This window comes from Schistocerca nitens, chromosome 8 (assembly GCF_023898315.1).
Source record: "Schistocerca nitens isolate TAMUIC-IGC-003100 chromosome 8, iqSchNite1.1, whole genome shotgun sequence".
Classification (NCBI taxonomy): domain Eukaryota; kingdom Metazoa; phylum Arthropoda; class Insecta; order Orthoptera; family Acrididae; genus Schistocerca; species Schistocerca nitens.
In genome coordinates, this window is record NC_064621.1 from 127,747,089 (window position 1) to 127,766,931 (window position 19,843).

General features: G+C 45.0%; 1 protein-coding gene across 1 annotated transcript in view; it reads right to left on the reverse strand.

Annotated features, from left to right (window-relative positions):
• The window catches only part of LOC126199444 (semaphorin-2A-like), a 468,120-nt gene that overhangs the window by 79,622 nt on the left and 368,655 nt on the right, over positions 1-19,843 (reverse strand). Inside the window, exon 6 of the mRNA XM_049936362.1 lies at positions 17,667-17,937. Coding sequence (XP_049792319.1) covers positions 17,667-17,937 — 271 coding nt within the window. The remainder of the gene's footprint in view (positions 1-17,666; positions 17,938-19,843) is intronic.

The following is a 19,843-nucleotide window of genomic DNA, read 5'->3' on the forward strand; positions in this document are numbered from 1 at the left end:
CTCTTTCGATGTCGTATATAGGGGTAGTATATAGGGCTATGAAGCCCACACACCGTTCTCCCGGCCGTTTTCCCGACTTCCCACATACTGGACCCGTCGCCACTTCTAAATCAAGCAGCTCCTCAAATGGAAACACTAGTCTGAGAGCAACCTGTGCCACTTCTACCACCTGGGACAAATCCTTGTCAGTACCGAGAATTTAACCGGGGTCCTCTGCGAGACAGACAGCAATGCTGCCCTCTCACCTAAGGAGGTGGGGAGGACGAGCAAAATTAAACTTCCTGATTCAGTTCTGAAATACCTTTCTCCGCTTAGACCCATTCTTAAGGGTTTCTTGTCGAAAATCGGTTTACTGGGGTAGGTAGTATGCAGCACAGCTGGTTAATGTACGCTGCTAGTTCTGTAATATTTCGTCGTCCCAGGGTCGACGAATACTAAAGGAGGCATAGTTTACCGGGAAACGTCAGTGTACATTTTGTCTCTAACAGAAGTTGTTCCCCTAGACGTTTGATGCAAAGACTTTGAAACACTCTGCACATATGGTGTACCACAACTCCCATTTCTTGCTTCTTGGGGCTGTACAAGAAAGATAGTAGATAAAGATTTGGTAAGGATTCATGTCCCGAAAAATATCTTTCACATATAAAAAAAGTTTGCAACTGGCTGACTTTCGTATCTGCTCCTTACAAGTACGATGCGTAATGACAGAGCAGCCCGATGCATGTTTCGAGAAAGTTTTCCGTATTGCCGGAGTCCACCATATAGTCCCAACACCAAGAAGGATTTGTGGGTGATAAACGAAAGTTGGTAACCGTGTTTCTACATCTGACATCTATTCGTACTTCACTCCAGTCGCGTAGGACTGACGCTAGTAGCGTCACTTGAAGATTCACAGGAGGTTCGCTTTAAATACGCCGTCATGAGCGTCAGTTACCTTTGTGATTGGGAGTTGTGAGTTGATGGTAGTAAAAAATGCCTTTAAGCTGACGAAGACACCATTATCTGCTGTTCGCTGATCGGAACGAGGTCGTGTAATATCGCTACGAGAAGCTGTATGCTCCTTCCTCAATATTGCAGAAAGACTTGACAGGAATGTAGCTACTGAACATGGTTACTGGTAACGATGGTAAGGAGAATGTACAGTAGCAAGGAGACTGGACTCCGGACGGCCATGTGGCACTAGCGAGAGGGATGACCATCGCATTCGACATATGATTGTGACGCATCATAGTTAGTTAGTTAATTAGTTAGTTACGTGTTCCATTGATCAATAGCACGGAAAAACCGTTATGATGTGGAACGTGTCAAATGCACAAGAAATGCTCACAGGAAACAAGTTTTTTTTTCCTTTTCTTTTTTTTCTTTACATTATAGTGTTATACCTAAATATTTCTATTATCCATCCCATTAGCTTAAATGGCACAAAATGCATATATTATATCTCCAGATTTATGTACTCATATTCAAGAAATCGTCTATGGTATAGAAGGAGTTGTCAAGGAGGTATGATTTCAATTTCTTTTTGAAACTATTACTGCTGTCTGTCAGACATTTCATTTCATCTGGTAATTTATGAAAAAGTTTTATACCAGCATATTTTACCTCTTTCTGTGCCAAAGATAGGTTAAGTAAAGGACAGTGTAGGTCTTTCATTTTTCTGGTATTGTAATCATGAATGTCACTGTTGATTTTAAACTGGTCCATGCTGTTGAGAAAAAATTTCATTACTGAGTAAAGGTACTGTGAAGCATTTGTAAGAATTCCTAACCTTTTAAACAGATGCCTACAAGATGTGCGACTATGAATCCAACACATTATTCTAACAACTATCTTTTGAGCAGTGAATACCTTTTGCCTAAGTGTTGAGTTGCCTCAGAATATTATTCCGTATGACATCAGAGAGTGGAAGTATGCAAAGTATGTTAGCTTACTAATTTCTACATCAACCAAATTGGCAATGATTCCAATTGCAAAGGTTGCCGAACCAAGTCGCTTTAGGAGATCCAAAATATGACTTTTCCAATTAAGATTCTCATCTATATATACACCCAAAAACGTAGTATGCTCTACCGTGGCTACTGACTTCTTCTGATGTGTTATGTTTATTACCGAGCGAGGTGGCGCAGTGGTTAGACACTGGACTTGCATTCGGGAGGACGACGGTTCAATCCCGCGTCCGGCCATCCTGATTTAGGTTTTCCGTGATTTCCCTAAATCGCTCCAGGCAAATTCCGGGATGGTTCCTTTCAAAGGGCACGGCCGACTTCCTTCCCCATCCTTCCCTAATCCGATGAGACCGATGACCTCGCTGTCTGGTCTTCTTTCCCAAAACCAACCAACCAACCTGTTATGTTTATTGAAGGAATTATACTTTTTGCAGCAGAAAATTGGATGTACTGTGTTTTTTCGAAGTTCAGAGTAAGCCCATTTGCAGAATACCAATTAATAACTTTTCCAAAGACCTTATTTGTATCGTTCTCTATCGCACTTTCTTTTACTGGATTAATAATTATGCTTCTATCATCAGCAAACATTGTCAGTTCAGCTTCCTGTTTCAGATAGGAAGGGAGGTCGTTCACATATATCAAGAACAGAAGTTGACCCATGTTTGAAACCTGTGGAACACCTAATGTAATTTCACCCCAGTTAGGTGAAGTGGCAAACTCCTTTGAATCACTCGAAGCCTATAAAGAGACTTTTTGCTTCCTGTTCTGTAGATATGACTTAAACCACTCATATGCTGTTCCATTTATACTACGTCTGCAGTAGCAATTAGCCGGCGTTGGTGGCCGAGCGGCTCTAGGCGCTACAGTCTGGAACCGCGCGACCGCTACGGTCGCAGGTTCGAATCCTGCCTCGGGCATGGATGTGTGTGATGTCCTTAGGTTAGTTAGGTAGAAGTAGTTCTAAGTTCTAGGGGACTGATGACCTCAGAAGTTAAGTCCCATAGTGCTCAGAGCCATTTAAAGAACCATTTTGCAGTAGCAATTCGGCCACCAGTTGACATAAAGAATGTTAGAAATTGGTTAGCTCAAGGAGAGCTCCGAGCCAGACGCCCAGTAGCGTGCATCCCACTCAAACTAAACCACAGCCATTTGCATCTTCAGTGGAGCCAAGTGAAAGTTCACTGGAGGGCAGGGTAAATATCTCTTATGTTTTCTGATGAAAGCTGGTTTTGCCTCGGTGCCAGTGATGGGCATGTGTTGATTAGGAGGAGGCCAAGTGACCGCCTGCCACCAACCTGAATGCAGCCTAGGCACACTGGACCTACACTTGGAGCTATGGGCTGAGGTGCGATTTCGTATGACAGCACGGAATTCTCTCGTGGTTGTCCTACGCACCCTGACTACAGATCTGTGAGCCAATCTGGTGATTCGACCTGTTGTGCTGCCATTCATAAACAGCATTTCAGTGGGTGTTTTCCAACGGGATAACACTGATCGACACATCGCTCTTATAATCTAACATTACAGTGGGTCGACATATTGCCGTGGCCTCCTCGGCCACCAGATCTATCTCGAATTGGGCACATATGGGTCATCATCGGACGACAACTCCATCGTTATCCACAAATCGCATTAACCATCCCTGTATTGGCTGACCAAGTGACACAGGCATGCAACTCCATTCCAAAAAAAATTGTTCAAATGGCTCTGAGCACTATGGGACTCAACTGCTGTGGTCATTAGTCCCCTAGAACTTAGAACTACTTAAACCTAACTAACCTAAGGACATCACACACACCCATGCCCTAGGCAGGATTCGAACCTGCGACCGTAGCAGCAGCGCGGCTCCGCACTGGAGCGCCTAGAACCGCACGGCCACCGCGGCCGGCCAACTCCATTCCACAAACTGACATCTGGAACTGTACAACGCAATGCGTGGACGTCTGCATTTTTGCATTCAACATTCTGGCGGTTACGCTGGATATTAATATACCAGAATTTCACATTTGCAACGGCTTATTTCGCGCTTACATTATTCTGCGATCTTGCAAAGTTAATCATTTAAATATGTTACCTAGATGTACTCCAGGAGTTCCATTAATCTACATTAAATACACTACTGGCCATTAAAATTGCTACACCAAGAAGAAATGCAGATGATAAACGGGTATTCACTTGACAAATATATTATACTAGAACTGACATGTGATTACATTTTCACGGAATTTAGGTGCATAGATCCTGAGAAATCAGTACCCAGAACAACCACCTCCAGCCGAAATATCGGCCTTGATACGCCTGGGCATTGAGTCAGTCAGAGCTTGGATGAAGTGTACAGGTACAACTGCCCATGCAGCTTGAACACGACACCTCAGTTCATCAAGAGTAGTGACTGGTGGCGTATTGTGATGAGCCAGTTGCTCGGTCACCATTGACCAGACGTTTCCAATTTTTAGAGATCTGGAGAATGTGCTGGCCAGGGCATCAGTCGAACATATTCTGTATCCAGAAAGGCCCGTATAAGACCTACAAAATGCAGTCGTGCGTTATCCTGCTTAAATTTAGGGTTTCGCAGGGATCGAATGAAGGGTAGAGCCACGGGTCGTAACACATTTGAAATGTAACGTCCACTGTTCAAAGTGCCGTCAATGCGAACAAGAGGTGACCGAGGCGTGTAACCAGTGACACCCCATACCATCACGCCGGGTGATACGCCAGTATAGCGATGACGAATACACGCTTCGAATGTGCGTTCACCGCGACGTTGCCAAACACGGATGCGACCATCAAGATGCTGTAAACAGAACCTGGATTCATCAAAAATAAATGGCGTTTTGCCATTCGTGCACCCAGGTTCGTCGTAGAGTACACCATCGCAGGCGCTCCTGTCTGTGATCCAGTGTCAAGGGTAACCACAGCCATGGTCTCCGAGCTGATAGTCCATGCTGCAGCAAACGTTGTCGAACTGTTCGTGCAGATGGTTGTTGTCTTGCGAAAGTGCCCATCTGTTGACTCATTGATCGAGACGTGGCTGTACGATCCGTTACAGCCATGCGGATAAGATGCCTGTCATCTCGACTGCTAGTGATACGAGGCCGTTGGGATCCAGCACGGCGTGCCGTATTACCCTCCTGAACCCACCGATTCCATATTCTGCTAACAGTCATTGAATCTCGACCAACGGGAGCAGCAATGTCACGATACGATAAACCGGAATCGTGATAGGCTACAATCCGACCTTTATCAAAGTCGGAAACGTGATTGTACGCATTTCTTCTCCTTACACGATGCATCACAACAACGTTTCACCAGACAACGCCGGTCAACTGCTGTTTGTGTATGAGAAATCGGTTGGAAACTTTCCTCATGTCAGCACGTTGTAGGTGTCGCCACCGGTGCCAACATAGTGTGAATGGTCTGAAAAGCTAATCATCTGCATATCACAGCATCTTTTTCCTGTCGGTTAAATTTCGCGTCCGTAGTACGTCATATTTGCGGTGTATCAATTTTAATGGCCAGTAGTGTAATATATGCGTTTTACATTTGCAATGGCTTATTTCGCGCTTACATTAATCTGCGATCTTGCAATGTTAATCATTTAAATACTTTACCTAGACGTACTCGGGAAGTTCCATTAATCTACATTAAATATTTTTGGTGTAGCGATTTTCTTCGTTCAGTGTAGTTATGTGGGTGGGTGTGAACTAGATGGTACGCAAAGTTCCCCCACTTAAGGCTTTTCCTATTATGTGTTAACGACCATTTCGAGATGACAGACACGACATAACCTAATGATGCTGCAAAATGGACGGTTGTGCGTCATCAGGTCAATAAAGACATTTACTTTAGAAAATATGATCAATAAAGTTCTGCTTTAGGTCTAGAACATATGGCAGTAGGGGAAAGATAATAACGTAAAACGTGCATGCTTGATTCGTTTTTATGGGAGCTGATAAAGTATCCGCGGCTGCATCACGTGGCATGACACACACGTTCTCGAAGATTGTAATAGATACTTGCCGAGTATATGACACGGCACCCTGTTAGTCAGAAGAGCGAAATGTAATAGGTCACACGCCTGGGGTACGCCGCGGGCCCGGAATGGGCTGTCGCAATAAAAGTAACAGCTCCCGGTAATGGCGGTGCGGCCGCCTTAACGCCCACGCGTGGCCCGAATGCCCGGTGGCGGCGGGGCGAGAAAGTGCGACTAGCTTTCTCCTAATGGCCCCACTCTGCCGTACGTAAAGTTATTTCTGGCGAGCAGTAAAACCTTGAAACGGATAAAAATTTGGCGTAATAATCGTATATTTTACAGCCCTGCGAGGCGACGGCGGCCGGGCAATATACGAGGGCGGGGCTTAAGTCGACGCGTAACGACCCCAATAAATGCCGGCTCGCCGTTTATTTGCATTACCTCGCGAGACGTGCCCCGGATCCGCAGCTAGGATAGCGAAAGCCTCCGTCAAGCGCCACGCGCCGCGCGTCACCCAATTACACGGATTAGCGCTTTACGACGCGGGCCGCCCCTAGCGGGTTGGTGGGAGTGGCATCGGTCCCGTGGAGGCGCCGCCGCAGAGGGCGGCGGTGCTACGGCAGCTGCGGCGGGGGCGACCTCTGCTACCTGCTGTCGAACCGCTCCCCCGCAAACTGGAGCCAGTGCAGCTCGGGGCAAAGATATTCTCGTGGAAGCTATCGCATGGTTATTGCGTGTATAAAGACATCCTGGTCATGTGTAAAATATGCTAGCGGCAAGACACAGTCAGCCCTTTCTCTGCGCGATAGCAGTTGAAATACACTCCTGGAAATTGAAATAAGAACACTGTGAATTCATTGTCCCAGGAAGGGGAAACTTTATTGACACATTCCTGCGGTCAGATACATCACATGATCACACTGACAGAACCACAGGCACATAGACACAGGCAACAGAGCATGCACAATGTCGGCACTAGTACAGTGTATCCACCTTTCGCAGCAATGCAGGCTGCTATTCTCCCATGGAGACGATCGTAGAGATGCTGGATGTAGTCCTGTGGAACGGCTTGCCATGCCATTTCCACCTGGCGCCTGAGTTGGACCAGCGTTCGTGCTGGACGTGCACACCGCGTGAGACGACGCTTCATCCAGTCCCAAACATGCTCAATGGGGGACAGATCCGGAGATCTTGCTGGCCAGGGTAGTTGACTTACACCTTCTAGAGCACGTTGGGTGGCACGGGATACATGCGGACGTGCATTGTCCTGTTGGAACAGCAAGTTCCCTTGCCGGTCTAGGAATGGTAGAACGATGGGTTCGATGACGGTTTGGATGTACCGTGCACTATTCAGTGTCCCCTCGACGATCACCAGTGGTGTACGGCCAGTGCAGGAGATCGCTCCCCACACCATGATGCCGGGTGTTGGCCCTGTGTGCCTCGGTCGTATGCAGTCCTGATTGTGGCGCTCACCTGCACGGCGCCAAACACGCATACGACCATCATTGGCACCAAGGCAGAAGCGACTCTCATCGCTGAAGACGACACGTCTCCATTCGTCCCTCCATTCACGCCTGTCGCGACACCACTGGAGGCGGGCTGCACGATGTTGGGGCGTGAGCGGAAGACGGCCTAACGGTGTGCGGGACCGTAGCCCAGCTTCATGGAGACGGTTGCGAATGGTCCTCGCCGATACCCCAGGAGCAACAGTGTCCCTAATTTGCTGGGAAGTGGCGGTGCGGTCCCCTACGGCACTGCGTACGATCCTACGGTCTTGGCGTGCATCCGTGCGTCGCTGCGGTCCGGTCCCAGGTCGACGGGCACGTGCACCTTCCGCCGACCACTGGCGACAGCATCGATGTACTGTGGAGACCTTACGCCCCACGTGTTGAGCAATTCGGCGGTACGTCCACCCGGCCTCCCGCATGCCCACTATACGCCCTCGCTCAAAGTCCGTCAACTGCACATACGGTTCACGTCCACGCTGTCGCGGCATGCTACCAGTGTTAAAGACTGCGATGGAGCTCCGTATGCCACGGGAAACTGGCTGACACTGACGGCGGCGGTGCACAAATGCTGCGCAGCTAGCGCCATTCGACGGCCAACACCGCGGTTCCTGGTGTGTCCGCTGTGCCGTGCGTGTGATCATTGCTTGTACAGCCCTCTCGCAGTGTCCGGAGCAAGTGTGGTGGGTCTGACACACCGGTGTCAATGTGTTCTTTTTTCCATTTCCAGGAGTGTACTATCGATGACAGTGCTGCTAAAGCACGGTTGTATTGTTTTGTATCGTATGTTAACCGGGGGCCTAGAAGCGACGGAGAGGCCCCGTCTCCGCCGCAGTCGGAGTGGTCCACAACTCCACGACGACTGCCGCAGTCGACCCCTCCACCGCCCCACACTGAACCTAGAGTTAGTGTGCGGTTTGGCCCCCGGTGGACCCCCCCAGGGAACGTCTCACACCAGACGAGTGTAACCCCTATGTTTGCGTGGTAGGGTAATGGTGGTGTAAGCGTACGTGGAGAACTTGTTTTGCGCAGCAATCGCCCACATAGTGTAACTGAGGCGGAGTAAGGTAACCAGCCCGCATTCGCCAAGGCAGATGGAAAACCGCCTAAAAACCGTCCACAGACTGGCCGGTTCACCGGACCTCGACACAAATCCGCCGGGCGGATTCGTGCCGGAGACTAGGCGCACCTTCCCGCCCGGAAAGCCGTGCGTTAGACCGCACAGTCAACCGGGTGGGCCAAGGCAGGGTTACTAAACACTGCCTTTCGAAATTTCTTCACCAAAGAAGACGACGTAAACATTCTAGAACTCTAATCGAGAAGAGCTACCAACATATCTTAGAACTACATGTCCTCTGAGTAGTGAAGCAACTTAAATCACTCAATAAAAGCAACTCTTCCGAGCCAGATTCTGTACCAGTTAGAATCCTTGCAGAGTAAGCTGTTACAGTAACTCCACACTTAACAATCACATTCAACCGCTCGCTAGACGAAAGATCCGTACCCAATAAATTACACAGGTCACACCAATATTCAAGAGACCCAATAGGAGTAAGCCACTAAATTGCAGGCCTATATCATTAAAGTCAATATGATGCAAGATTTGAAACAAATTGTTTTCGAACATTACGAATTACTTCGAAGAGAACGGTCGGTTCACGCACAGCTAACACGGATTTAGAAAACATAGTTCTTATGGAATACAACTAACTCTTAAGTCACATAAAGCGTTGAGTGCTGTCGACAAGGCATTTCAAATCCATCCCATATTTCTGGATTTCCAGAAGGCTTTTGACGCTGTACCTCACTTGACGCTTGTAATCAAACTGCGTGCTTATGGAATAAAATAAATAAATAAATAAATAAAATGGTTCAAATGGCTCTGAGCACTATGTGACGTAACATCCGAGGTCATCAGTCACCTAGAAGTTATAACTACTTAAACCTAACTAACCTAAGGACAGCACACACAATCATGCCCGAGGCAGGATTCGAACCTGTGACCGTAGCGGTCGCGCGGTTCCAAACTGAAGCGCCTAGAACCACTCAGCCACACTGTCGGCCTATGGAATATCGTGGAATATGGTGGATTCGTGATTTCCCGTCATTGAGGTGACACTTCGTAGTAAATGACTGAAATAGTAATCGAGTAAAACAGAATTGATTTCTGAAGTTCGCCAAAGTAGTGTTATAGCCCCTGTGCTGTTACTTCTCAGTATAAACGATTTACGAGACAATCGGAGCAGCCGTATTAGGTTATTTGCACATGATGCTGCCGTTTATCATCTACTAAAGTCATCAGAAGATCAAAACCAACAGCAAAATTTAGATAAAATATATGTATGGTGCGAAAATTGGTTATTGACCCTAAACAAAGAAAAGTGTGTGTTCATGCAGACGAGTGATAGATGGAACCCGTTAAACTTCGGTTACGCGATAAATCAATCAAATCTGAAAGCAACAAATTCAGCTAGATACCTAGGAATTACAATTACGAACAACTTAAATTGCAAAGAACACACTCAAAATATTGTGCGGAAGACGAACCGAAGACTGCGTTCTATCGGCAGAACACTTATACAGTGAACAGAGACTGCCTAAGCTGCGCCTGTCCGTCCTGTTTCGGAATACTGCGCGGTGTGGGACCCTTACCATCTTTTATTAACGGAGAAAGTTCAAAGAAGGACGGCATGTTTTGTACTATCGACAAATAGGGTAGAAAATGTCGCGGATATGATATGGGATTTGGCGTGGAAATCACTAAAACAAAGTCGTTTTTCGTTGTGGCGGGATGGTTTCACGAAATTTCAGTCAGCAACTTTCTCCTCCGAATGTGAAAATATTTTGTTGACTCCGATGTTCATAGGAAGAAACGATCATCATAATAAAATAAGGGAAATCAAAATTCGCACGGAAAGATATAGCTAGTTTCTTTTTTGTTTCGTGCGCTATTCGAGAGGGGAATAATAGAGAATTAGTGTGAAGGTGGTTCGATGAACCATCTGCTAGTCCCGTAAGTGTGATCTGCAAAGTAGCCATGAATATATAGATGTAGATGACCAAGAATAACTCCCGCACGCTACGAGGGGCCCTCATAAGGTATTACTTAACACAGTCATGAATCAGACTTGTGCCGTAAATTTGTTATCTGTCTGCAGGTGCACGCCTGCCTCCGTGGAACACTCTGAAATACCCGGCCCCACATCACCGTAGCACGCTGGTAGAGCAAACTAAAGGGAGCAGCCTATCTCCGCTACTTCGATTGTCCACCCAATTCGTTTTGGCTCCTCTAACGTACATATCTAACGAAAGATTTAAGACTAATAAACTTCTGTATATCTCCAGTAATTAAATCATTAGCGATCTTTGTTATTTAAGAAAAAGCCTGCGGTGCGCATAAACTGGATGTTGTCATTTGAAAATCGAATAAGAAAACGTACTGAAGTTCTACTAGAGGGCTGGCTAGAGGCGTAAGACTGAGAAGTGTTTCAAGATAGAATACTCTTCCCTACAAATGATTAACCTTGCTGTTTGTACACATACCTGTATAACTGACATTTAGTTGTAGAAGCACATTTGACTGACACAAACTTCTAATGCACAGCTGAGTTTCTTATTAAAACGTATGTGACTTTTGTTGAGTACACTAACACAACGAACTAATAAATAATATAAAAAGCAACGGTCTGATAATGAAAATACATCGGAATCTGATGAGTATATATAGTCTATCAGTCGAAAAAGTTTTCACACTGGATTAATAAGAAGGGAAAACTTAAGTCGATGGTTTCAGTGTATAATGTATTCCACACAGCCTTCCCACACTTGAGAATAACGCAGAGAACATCCATAGAAAGCTGCGAAACTGTCAGTAAAAGTCACACGGACTTGAATGTCGGTTATATCATCGAATTGTTGACGTTTCACAATTTATTCACCCTATCGTTTTATGGTACGTTTGTCTTCATTACACGAAGTCTCCCTACCCGTCGATGATACCTACAGAAAATTGTTGTTACCTTTTGAGTCAAGTCACAGTAGCCGCCGTTGTTTTGTTCTGGAGACGATGTATATTTTCAGAGAAAATCAGTATTACCTAACATACACGTATGTATATACTATGTTAGTCAGTTCATTATTTGCTATTGCTTCATCTCAACGGCGCAATATTATTGCGCCTGTGTGCATCAGCTTTTGTACCGTATGCCAACATTCCGGTGATCTTTCATTTACTTCCCATAACACCAGTCCAAAGTCTATACGAATATTTTCAAAGAAGTCAAGTAAATAATTATGTAAAGTTCACACAACTTAAGGACATACTGAGTTAAATCTACAACAACCAAACCGTAAAAAAATATGTATCCATGTTTCCAGAGGGACCACAGAAGATGCTTTGCAAATAATATTCTTTTTAATTAATTGCACTAAGGTTAATACGGCGAAAGCAATAGTAATTGAAGTCATTTTCCCTTAAGGCTGTATGACGTTTAATTCTGCTATTGCAACTTCGGCTTTACACCATCATGAAGCATAAATATTCGATGCTATATCACGGCACAGATATAAGTAACGCTACGCAGTTTGGCCATACATCACAGATATAAGTAACGCTAACCATTTTGACCATAGGAAGTAACTTTTTATCCCGAAGCAAAGTAAAAAACATAAAGCAAATGATTTTTAGCTGCCAGGGAGACATTACAGCTTTGTTCACAACCAATATATCAACACCAGTACGTCGTTTTTAAATACCACCTTACATTTTTTTTGTTATGTAAGTCACATCTTCTTCTCTAGACCTATAGAAAACCGTATAGCAGTGCGCCATTCACGTAAAGATTACGTTATTGCAGACGTAACACATAATTGATGTTGACTCTCCTGTTGTCTCACAAACATAAATGCAGCAACGAGCTGAACATATGTAAATCATGTTTTCTAGACATTCTCCAGAATTTTTTAGGAAGAGAAAAGTGTGTGCAAAGTGTAAGCTGCACATGTTGAAATCCCAACAAAGCAAGAACTCGTAGGCGCCTGCCGCGTCTTGATTGAAATGAAAAACGCGAACACTTATTTTCTGGAAAGAATCATCATGACAAACATACACATCGTCTCCAGAACAAAACAACGGCGCCTACTAAGACTTGACTGAAAAGCTAACAACAATTTTCTGTAGGTATCATCAACGGGTAGGGAGACTACATGTAATGAATACGAATATACCACAAAACGACACAGTGAATAAATTAACGTGAAACGTCAACAGATCGACGATATAACCGACATTCAAGTCCGTGTGACTTTTACTGGCAGTTTCGCATCTTTGTACGATTGTTCTCTGCGTTATTCTCAAGTGAGGGAAGACTGTGTAGAATACCTTATGCACTGAAACCATCGACTTCACTTTCCCCTTTTTATTAATCTAGTGTCAAAAATTTTTAGACTATATATATTCATCATATTCGATGTATTTTCATTAGCAGACCGTTGCTTTTTATATTCTTTATTAGTTCGTTGTGTTAGTATACTCAACAAAAGGCACATACGTTTTAATAAGAAAGCTTACTCAGCTGTGCTTTAGAAGTTTGTGTCAGTCAAATGTGCTTCTACAACTAAACGTCAGTCATACAGCTATGTATAAAACATCAAGGTTAATCATTTGTAGGGAAGAGTATTCTATCTTGAAACACTTCTCAGTCTAGCCAGCCCTGTAGAAGACCTCCAATACGTTTTCTTATTCCATTTTCAAATGATAACATCCAGTTTATGCACACCGCAGGCTTTTTCTTAACCAACAGAGAACTCCAGAAAACTAAGGTTCATTCAAATCTGAACCACTTTTCCAAGGTATATTATGGTCATGTACTTGAAACAAATACACTCCTGGAAATGGAAAAAAGAACACATTGACACCGGTGTGTCAGACCCACCATACTTGCTCCGGACACTGCGAGAGGGCTGTACAAGCAATGATCACACGCACGGCACAGCGGACACACCAGGAACCGCGGTGTTGGCCGTCGAATGGCGCTAGCTGCGCAGCATCTGTGCACCGCCGCCGTCAGTGTCAGCCAGTTTGCCGTGGCATACGGAGCTCCATCGCAGTCTTTAACACTAGTAGCATGCCGCGACAGCGTGGACGTGAACCGTATGTGCAGTTGACGGACTTTGAGCGAGGGCGTATAGTGGGCATGCGGGAGGCCGGGTGGACGTACCGCCGAATTGCTCAACACGTGGGGCGTGAGGTCTCCACAGTACATCGATGTTGTCGCCAGTGGTCGGCGGAAGGTGCACGTGCCCGTCGACCTGGGACCGGACCGCAGCGACGCACGGATGCACGCCAAGACCGTAGGATCCTACGCAGTGCCGTAGGGGACCGCACCGCCACTTCCCAGCAAATTAGGGACACTGTTGCTCCTGGGGTATCGGCGAGGACCATTCGCAACCGTCTCCATGAAGCTGGGCTACGGTCCCGCGCACCGTTAGGCCGTCTTCCGCTCACGCCCCAACATCGTGCAGCCCGCCTCCAGTGGTGTCGCGACAGGCGTGAATGGAGGGACGAATGGAGACGTGTCGTCTTCAGCGATGAGAGTCGCTTCTGCCTTGGTGCCAATGATGGTCGTATGCGTGTTTGGCGCCGTGCAGGTGAGCGCCACAATCAGGACTGCATACGACCGAGGCACACAGGGCCAACACCCGGCATCATGGTGTGTTTAGCGATCTCCTACACTGGCCGTACACCACTGGTGATCGTCGAGGGGACACTGAATAGTGCACGGTACATCCAAACCGTCATCGAACCCATCGTTCTACCATTCCTAGACCGGCAAGGGAACTTGCTGTTCCAACAGGACAATGCACGTCCGCATGTATCCCGTGCCACCCAATGTGCTCTAGAAGGTGTAAGTCAACTACCCTGGCCAGCAAGATCTCCGGATCTGTCCCCCATTGAGCATGTTTGGGACTGGATGAAGCGTCGTCTCACGCGGTCTGCACGTCCAGCACGAACGCTGGTCCAACTGAGGCGCCAGGTGGAAATGGCATGGCAAGCCGTTCCACAGGACTACATCCAGCATCTCTACGATCGTCTCCATGGGAGAATAGCAGCCTGCATTGCTGCGAAAGGTGGATATACACTGTACTAGTGCCGACATTGTGCATGCTCTGTTGCCTGTGTCTATGTGCCTGTGGTTCTGTCAGTGTGATCATGTGATGTATCTGACCCCAGGAATGTGTCAATAAAGTTTCCCCTTCCTGGGACAATGAATTCACGGTGTTCTTATTTCAATTTCAAGGAGTGTATTATATTCAAATTTAAAGCTGTTTCAATCGAAAAAATACTGTTAATACTGTATTTAATAATGTGTGTGTTAAATTATTGCTGTACTACATACTGATAATCAGTAAGTGAAATCAAATTAAAAAGAAGTACAGTGCGTCTGAAAAGTCTCTCTGCAGTAGAGAGCTCCAAGTGTCTCAAGTGACTCGCCTTGCTAGACGCGTAAGCTCGATAACATTTAGTGTTGTTGTGTAAGATAGGGGCCGAGATTCACTGCTTGTGGCTACAGTCATGTTGGGAAATGGGATTCAACATTATTACAATTAAAACAGTTTAATTAATTACATTGATTATAATTAAATACAGTGTACTTGCCAATATCGCAGTAGGTGCTGGAATAGTTTCCCTTCTTTATTGAAGGCTCAGTTCAACCCTTTTACATTTATTTCCGAACACTAATCGTACAAGTGTAATCGAATGTCTTGGGTTCATCTATTGTCTTTGGGTTATTTTGACACAATAACGTTCGGACCGCACCCCAGAGAAAATAGTCGGACGGAGACAGATCCGGTGAGCGCGGGGGCCAGAGATCTTTCGTGATTACTCCGTATCCAAAGATTTCATCTATATATCATAGGGACTGCTGTGCCCTATGAGCAGTAGCGTTGCCATATTGTTCAAATTAATGACAGATATCATCTTCGTTCAGCGGGGCAATAAACGGACAAAATAATTTGGGAACAATACACATGGAAGCGACGGTATTATAGAAAAAGATCAACCGTATAATTCTTGCTCGTGTTATGGCAAACGACACTCCGGTTTCCTCTGCGTGCAATCGTATTTTGCTTAAGACATGTGGATTTCCTGTTAATGAAATTCGTGAATTTTGGGAACTGATGTAGTCAGATAAGAGAAACCAAGCCTCATAAGCCAAAAACGTTCGATCTAGAACACCAACTCCATTGTGGTTAACAAATCGCTGAAACCATTCACAGTACGCTAATCGTTCCGTCTTGTCCATATAGTATAAATGTTGCACAGTAGTAATTTTGTACGGATAAATACCCAGATATTTTGTTAAGACCCTACGCGCTGTCGTACGAGAGACTTCAGCGTCTTGTGATAATTTCCTCACTGATTCTTTTGGACTCCGCAGCATGGTCGTCAAGCACCCGTTACGTTAAAACTGTGGCGCAATCAGTTCGAAGTACATCATGAACTGAACCTGTTGGCTGGAATTTGCGGATTAAATCACGTACAGGGTACAGTGTTGCGATTTGGTCACCTCGAAGCAGGAAAACATCTAAATTGCCGCCTGACATGCTTCGTAAAGTTTCCTCGGTACAGAAAATCTCTTCCATTAAAACTGCTCCCTCTGCAGTGCCAAGCATGCTCACTACACTTAGTTTACATAAGAACTAGACTACAATGGAATTAAGAGCTGCAACTTACACGTAACACTAATAACTCTCCCTACCAACGGGGGTCCATGGAACACGTGATAGTGAGACTTCCGCTGTGGAGAGACCTCGCGGATGCACGGTATTATCAAAAACCAGTTGAAAGTTACAGAAATTTTGAAAACGAAGCCAAGGACAATTGACACCAGTTTCCATTTTGAGATAGGGAACATTGTTAAGACATTAAAGACAAGCAGTTCATTTCCAAATATCACTTGTTCCCAGGTATAGAGACGTTTCGTTCCTATGGACAAGAGGGTACATGGCTGACGAAGTATTGCTTAACCGTCAATAAGTTACACAAATGACTTTAAAAATATACACAATTTTACTCACCATAAAACTCTGCAACAGAAGAATTAGTAATAATCCAAAAAGTCTTTTATACATTATACATCATTCACAAGTATATAACTAGTATATTTAGAAAAACTACGTTAAATACGAGGCCTGTTCGGAAAGTAAGGTCCGATCGGTCGCAAAATGGAAATCACTGTGGAAATCCAATATGTTTTATTTCAACAGTTAGCTACACCTTCCACCTACATCTCTACATTTGTCGTAGCGTTGTACCAACTTTCCAATACCTTCGTCATAGAAGCAAACCGTCTGTGCTTCCTGCCAATTCTCTACGCTGGTCTTCTGCTCGTTGTCTGCACCAGAACGTTCTCTTCATACCTAGCGGTTCATGTGAGCAGAGATGAAACTCATGGAGAGTCAGTTACTGCCTCTATTGTGGGTAATCAAACGCTTCCCATAGAAAACACTGCAGAAGCATCTTCACTTCAAGGAAAAGGAAACGTATGACAGTTAAGTTATGTGGGCTGTGCGACATCAGGCGAAATCTCACACGAGGCCCTCACACATGGCGGGAGACACTATTGTTCCAGGTATCTTTACGTGCTCACTGTGCGCTCAGAACTGAAAAGTGCGACGTGACGCAAACGACAGGTGTACTAGAGACACTCCCCAACACAACTGTGCAAAGCTTCATCAACATTTTCACTGTGCTTTCGATTTCACACGCCATCGGAATTTACTTTCCGAATAGGTCTAGTACAACCTCATATCTCACAACAACAAAAACAGTAGAAAATATTGGAAACTGTCATGGTAGTCCCTAGTGTACGTTCCTTCATGTGATTCTAAAATCGGTCACCAGACAGTAACACCAACCAGGAAACACCTTGTGTTCCTAGGTACTGTAGCCTTCATGGAACATTCTCTCCTGCTACAAATTAAATAACCTTTCAGTATTAGTGTTCTTCTGACACATCCCACATCCTGCAGGATCATTTCAGTATGAGTCGAAAGGACGACCAGCGTATCTAATAAGGTACTCCAACCTCATCGATGTCCTTGAACACATTTTTTTTTTTTATATTATCGAATGAAACCACAGGATAAAAATTTGAGAAAATTTGAAGTACTGTACAAGCAAAGACGAAATGAACAGGAAAGCTGAATGTGTAGAGAGGGGTAGTGGGTAGTACTCACTGTCGAGCCACTTGGAGTCGTACTTGAGGGTCCTCTTGAAGGAGAACTCGCGGCGGCCGGTGGTGAGGTTGTGCAGGTCGGTGCGGAAGATGACGGTGTCGGCCTTGGTGAACTCGGCGTTGGTGCCGCTGTAGAGGCCCGGCAGGCCGCCCGGGTTGCCGCGCTCCACCCACACCGCCGTCGAGTTGTCCGCCGGGTCGTACGGGCACTTGGCCACGCCCGTGCCCACGCCGGGCACGTGGTCGCGCCGCGACAGGTGCGTCAGGTTCGCCTGCAGCGCGGAGGCGTAGCTTAATCAAGTGTGCTGCAACGCAGACTGTATACAGGGCGATTTTGGTGAATGGAGGCGAACTGCAGGAAATGATCCCTGAGAGAATAAGACGCATAAAAGGACATGCCGACATACGACCGGAAATGCCTTCCAAGGGACTTGCACTCCGCTTGAAGCTGAAAATAGAAGATCTTTCACATTGTAATCTACAATGACCGAAGCCACGCTAGTCTAGATTAGTGTGTCACCTGAACAACAATAATATCCTCAGCAAATCATAAATTGGATTACAGCACAGTTGTTCTACTATCAAGAGGAGGTCACAGCGCTGGCCGCGGTGGCCGAGCGGTTCTAGGCGCTACAGTCTGGAACCGTGCGTCCGCTACGGTCACAGGTTCGAATCGTGCCTCGGGCGTGGATGTGTATGATGTCCTTAGGTTAGGTTTAAGTAGTTCTAAGTTCTAGGGGACTTATGACCTCAGCAGTTAAGTCTCATAGTGCTCAGAGCCATTTGAACCATTTGAGGTCACAGCTGTGGGATTAAGAATTTACTTCCAACACAGTACGCCCTTAGTGGGTCATTGAAGCAATATAGTCTGGCAATTTCGAGAAAATCGTAAGCGAAGTCATACGCGTCTATTATGTAACTGATGTACCTGTGCATAGGTGGTCACTGCCAGAGCTCATGGTGATCAAGGGGTTTATAAAAAAAACTGAGTGAAAAGATTAACAACTAGCTTCAAGGGATATCGTGTGACGTCCACTACGACCAAGGAAAAAAATAATAAATAAATAAATAAAAGTGGTTAGAGTTCCGGCTCCGTCGTGAGCCAGAAGTGTAAGAGGCGACGGTTCGAATCCTACTCAAAATTGATTTTTAATCTACATTTTCTTAATTACTGGCTATGTTATTTATTTTATATGACATTTGAGAGGTAATATAGTGAAAAAAACCACGTGCGTTTTCGTGAAGTTGTAGTAAATTCCACATGTTATACGACTATTAACTGTTTGTAATTAAATTTTGAAAGAGAAACGACAAGCTTGGAAAGTCCAAGTCAAACTTCGGTAAATAATAATGCGAATGACGTTATTCATAATCAGTAATATAGTAATTGACAACGTTACAGACCACAGGAATAATGTACAATTACACGTCAGATATGCTCGCGACATCACACGTTGCAGAATGCTATTTGTCATGCACACACGGCAAACATAAATTGGGACTTCAGTATATAAACTCGCAAATGCCATATAAATTAAATAACCTGACCCGGGATAAAAAAAATTGATTAATTCCTAAATCTGAGAGGGAGTTTAAAAAGCTCTTCCTCTTTTTAGCAATATTACTTTTGTCGTGTTCTTCTTTTTATTTTTTATTACTGTAATGCCTTTTATACTTTATAAGCTTATTACAGACTTCAACTATTGTATCCCCCTTTATTCTCGCTGCTTCAATTAATTACTGAAAACTTGTGTATGCCGACATTAGTGACATCCGGTGAACTTACAACACAAACATATTGTGGCTACTGTACGGCAGCTTGTTTCAAACAGTAGTTTTACTGACAACATGACTCGTGCATATGATGTGATTTACATGTATTTGACGATGCTGGCGCTGATTCCGCATTTAACATTTGACGATGCCACTATGGCTGCAGTACCTTAGGACTTTGTCTTTATGAAACAGGTATGCCTTTTCATATTTTAAGCTCACAAATGTAAATTTTGTCAGTACTACTTTTCAGTATGTCTATGTATTGTTCTTGAGCTGCATACAGTTCGCGAGTGTATTTATATTTTTCCCATTTTTGCTGCATATGTGATGATGTTCATTAAAGACCGAAACCGGTAATCTGTTAAACAAAAAGATTGTGACCATAGACGTAAATTAAAGGAA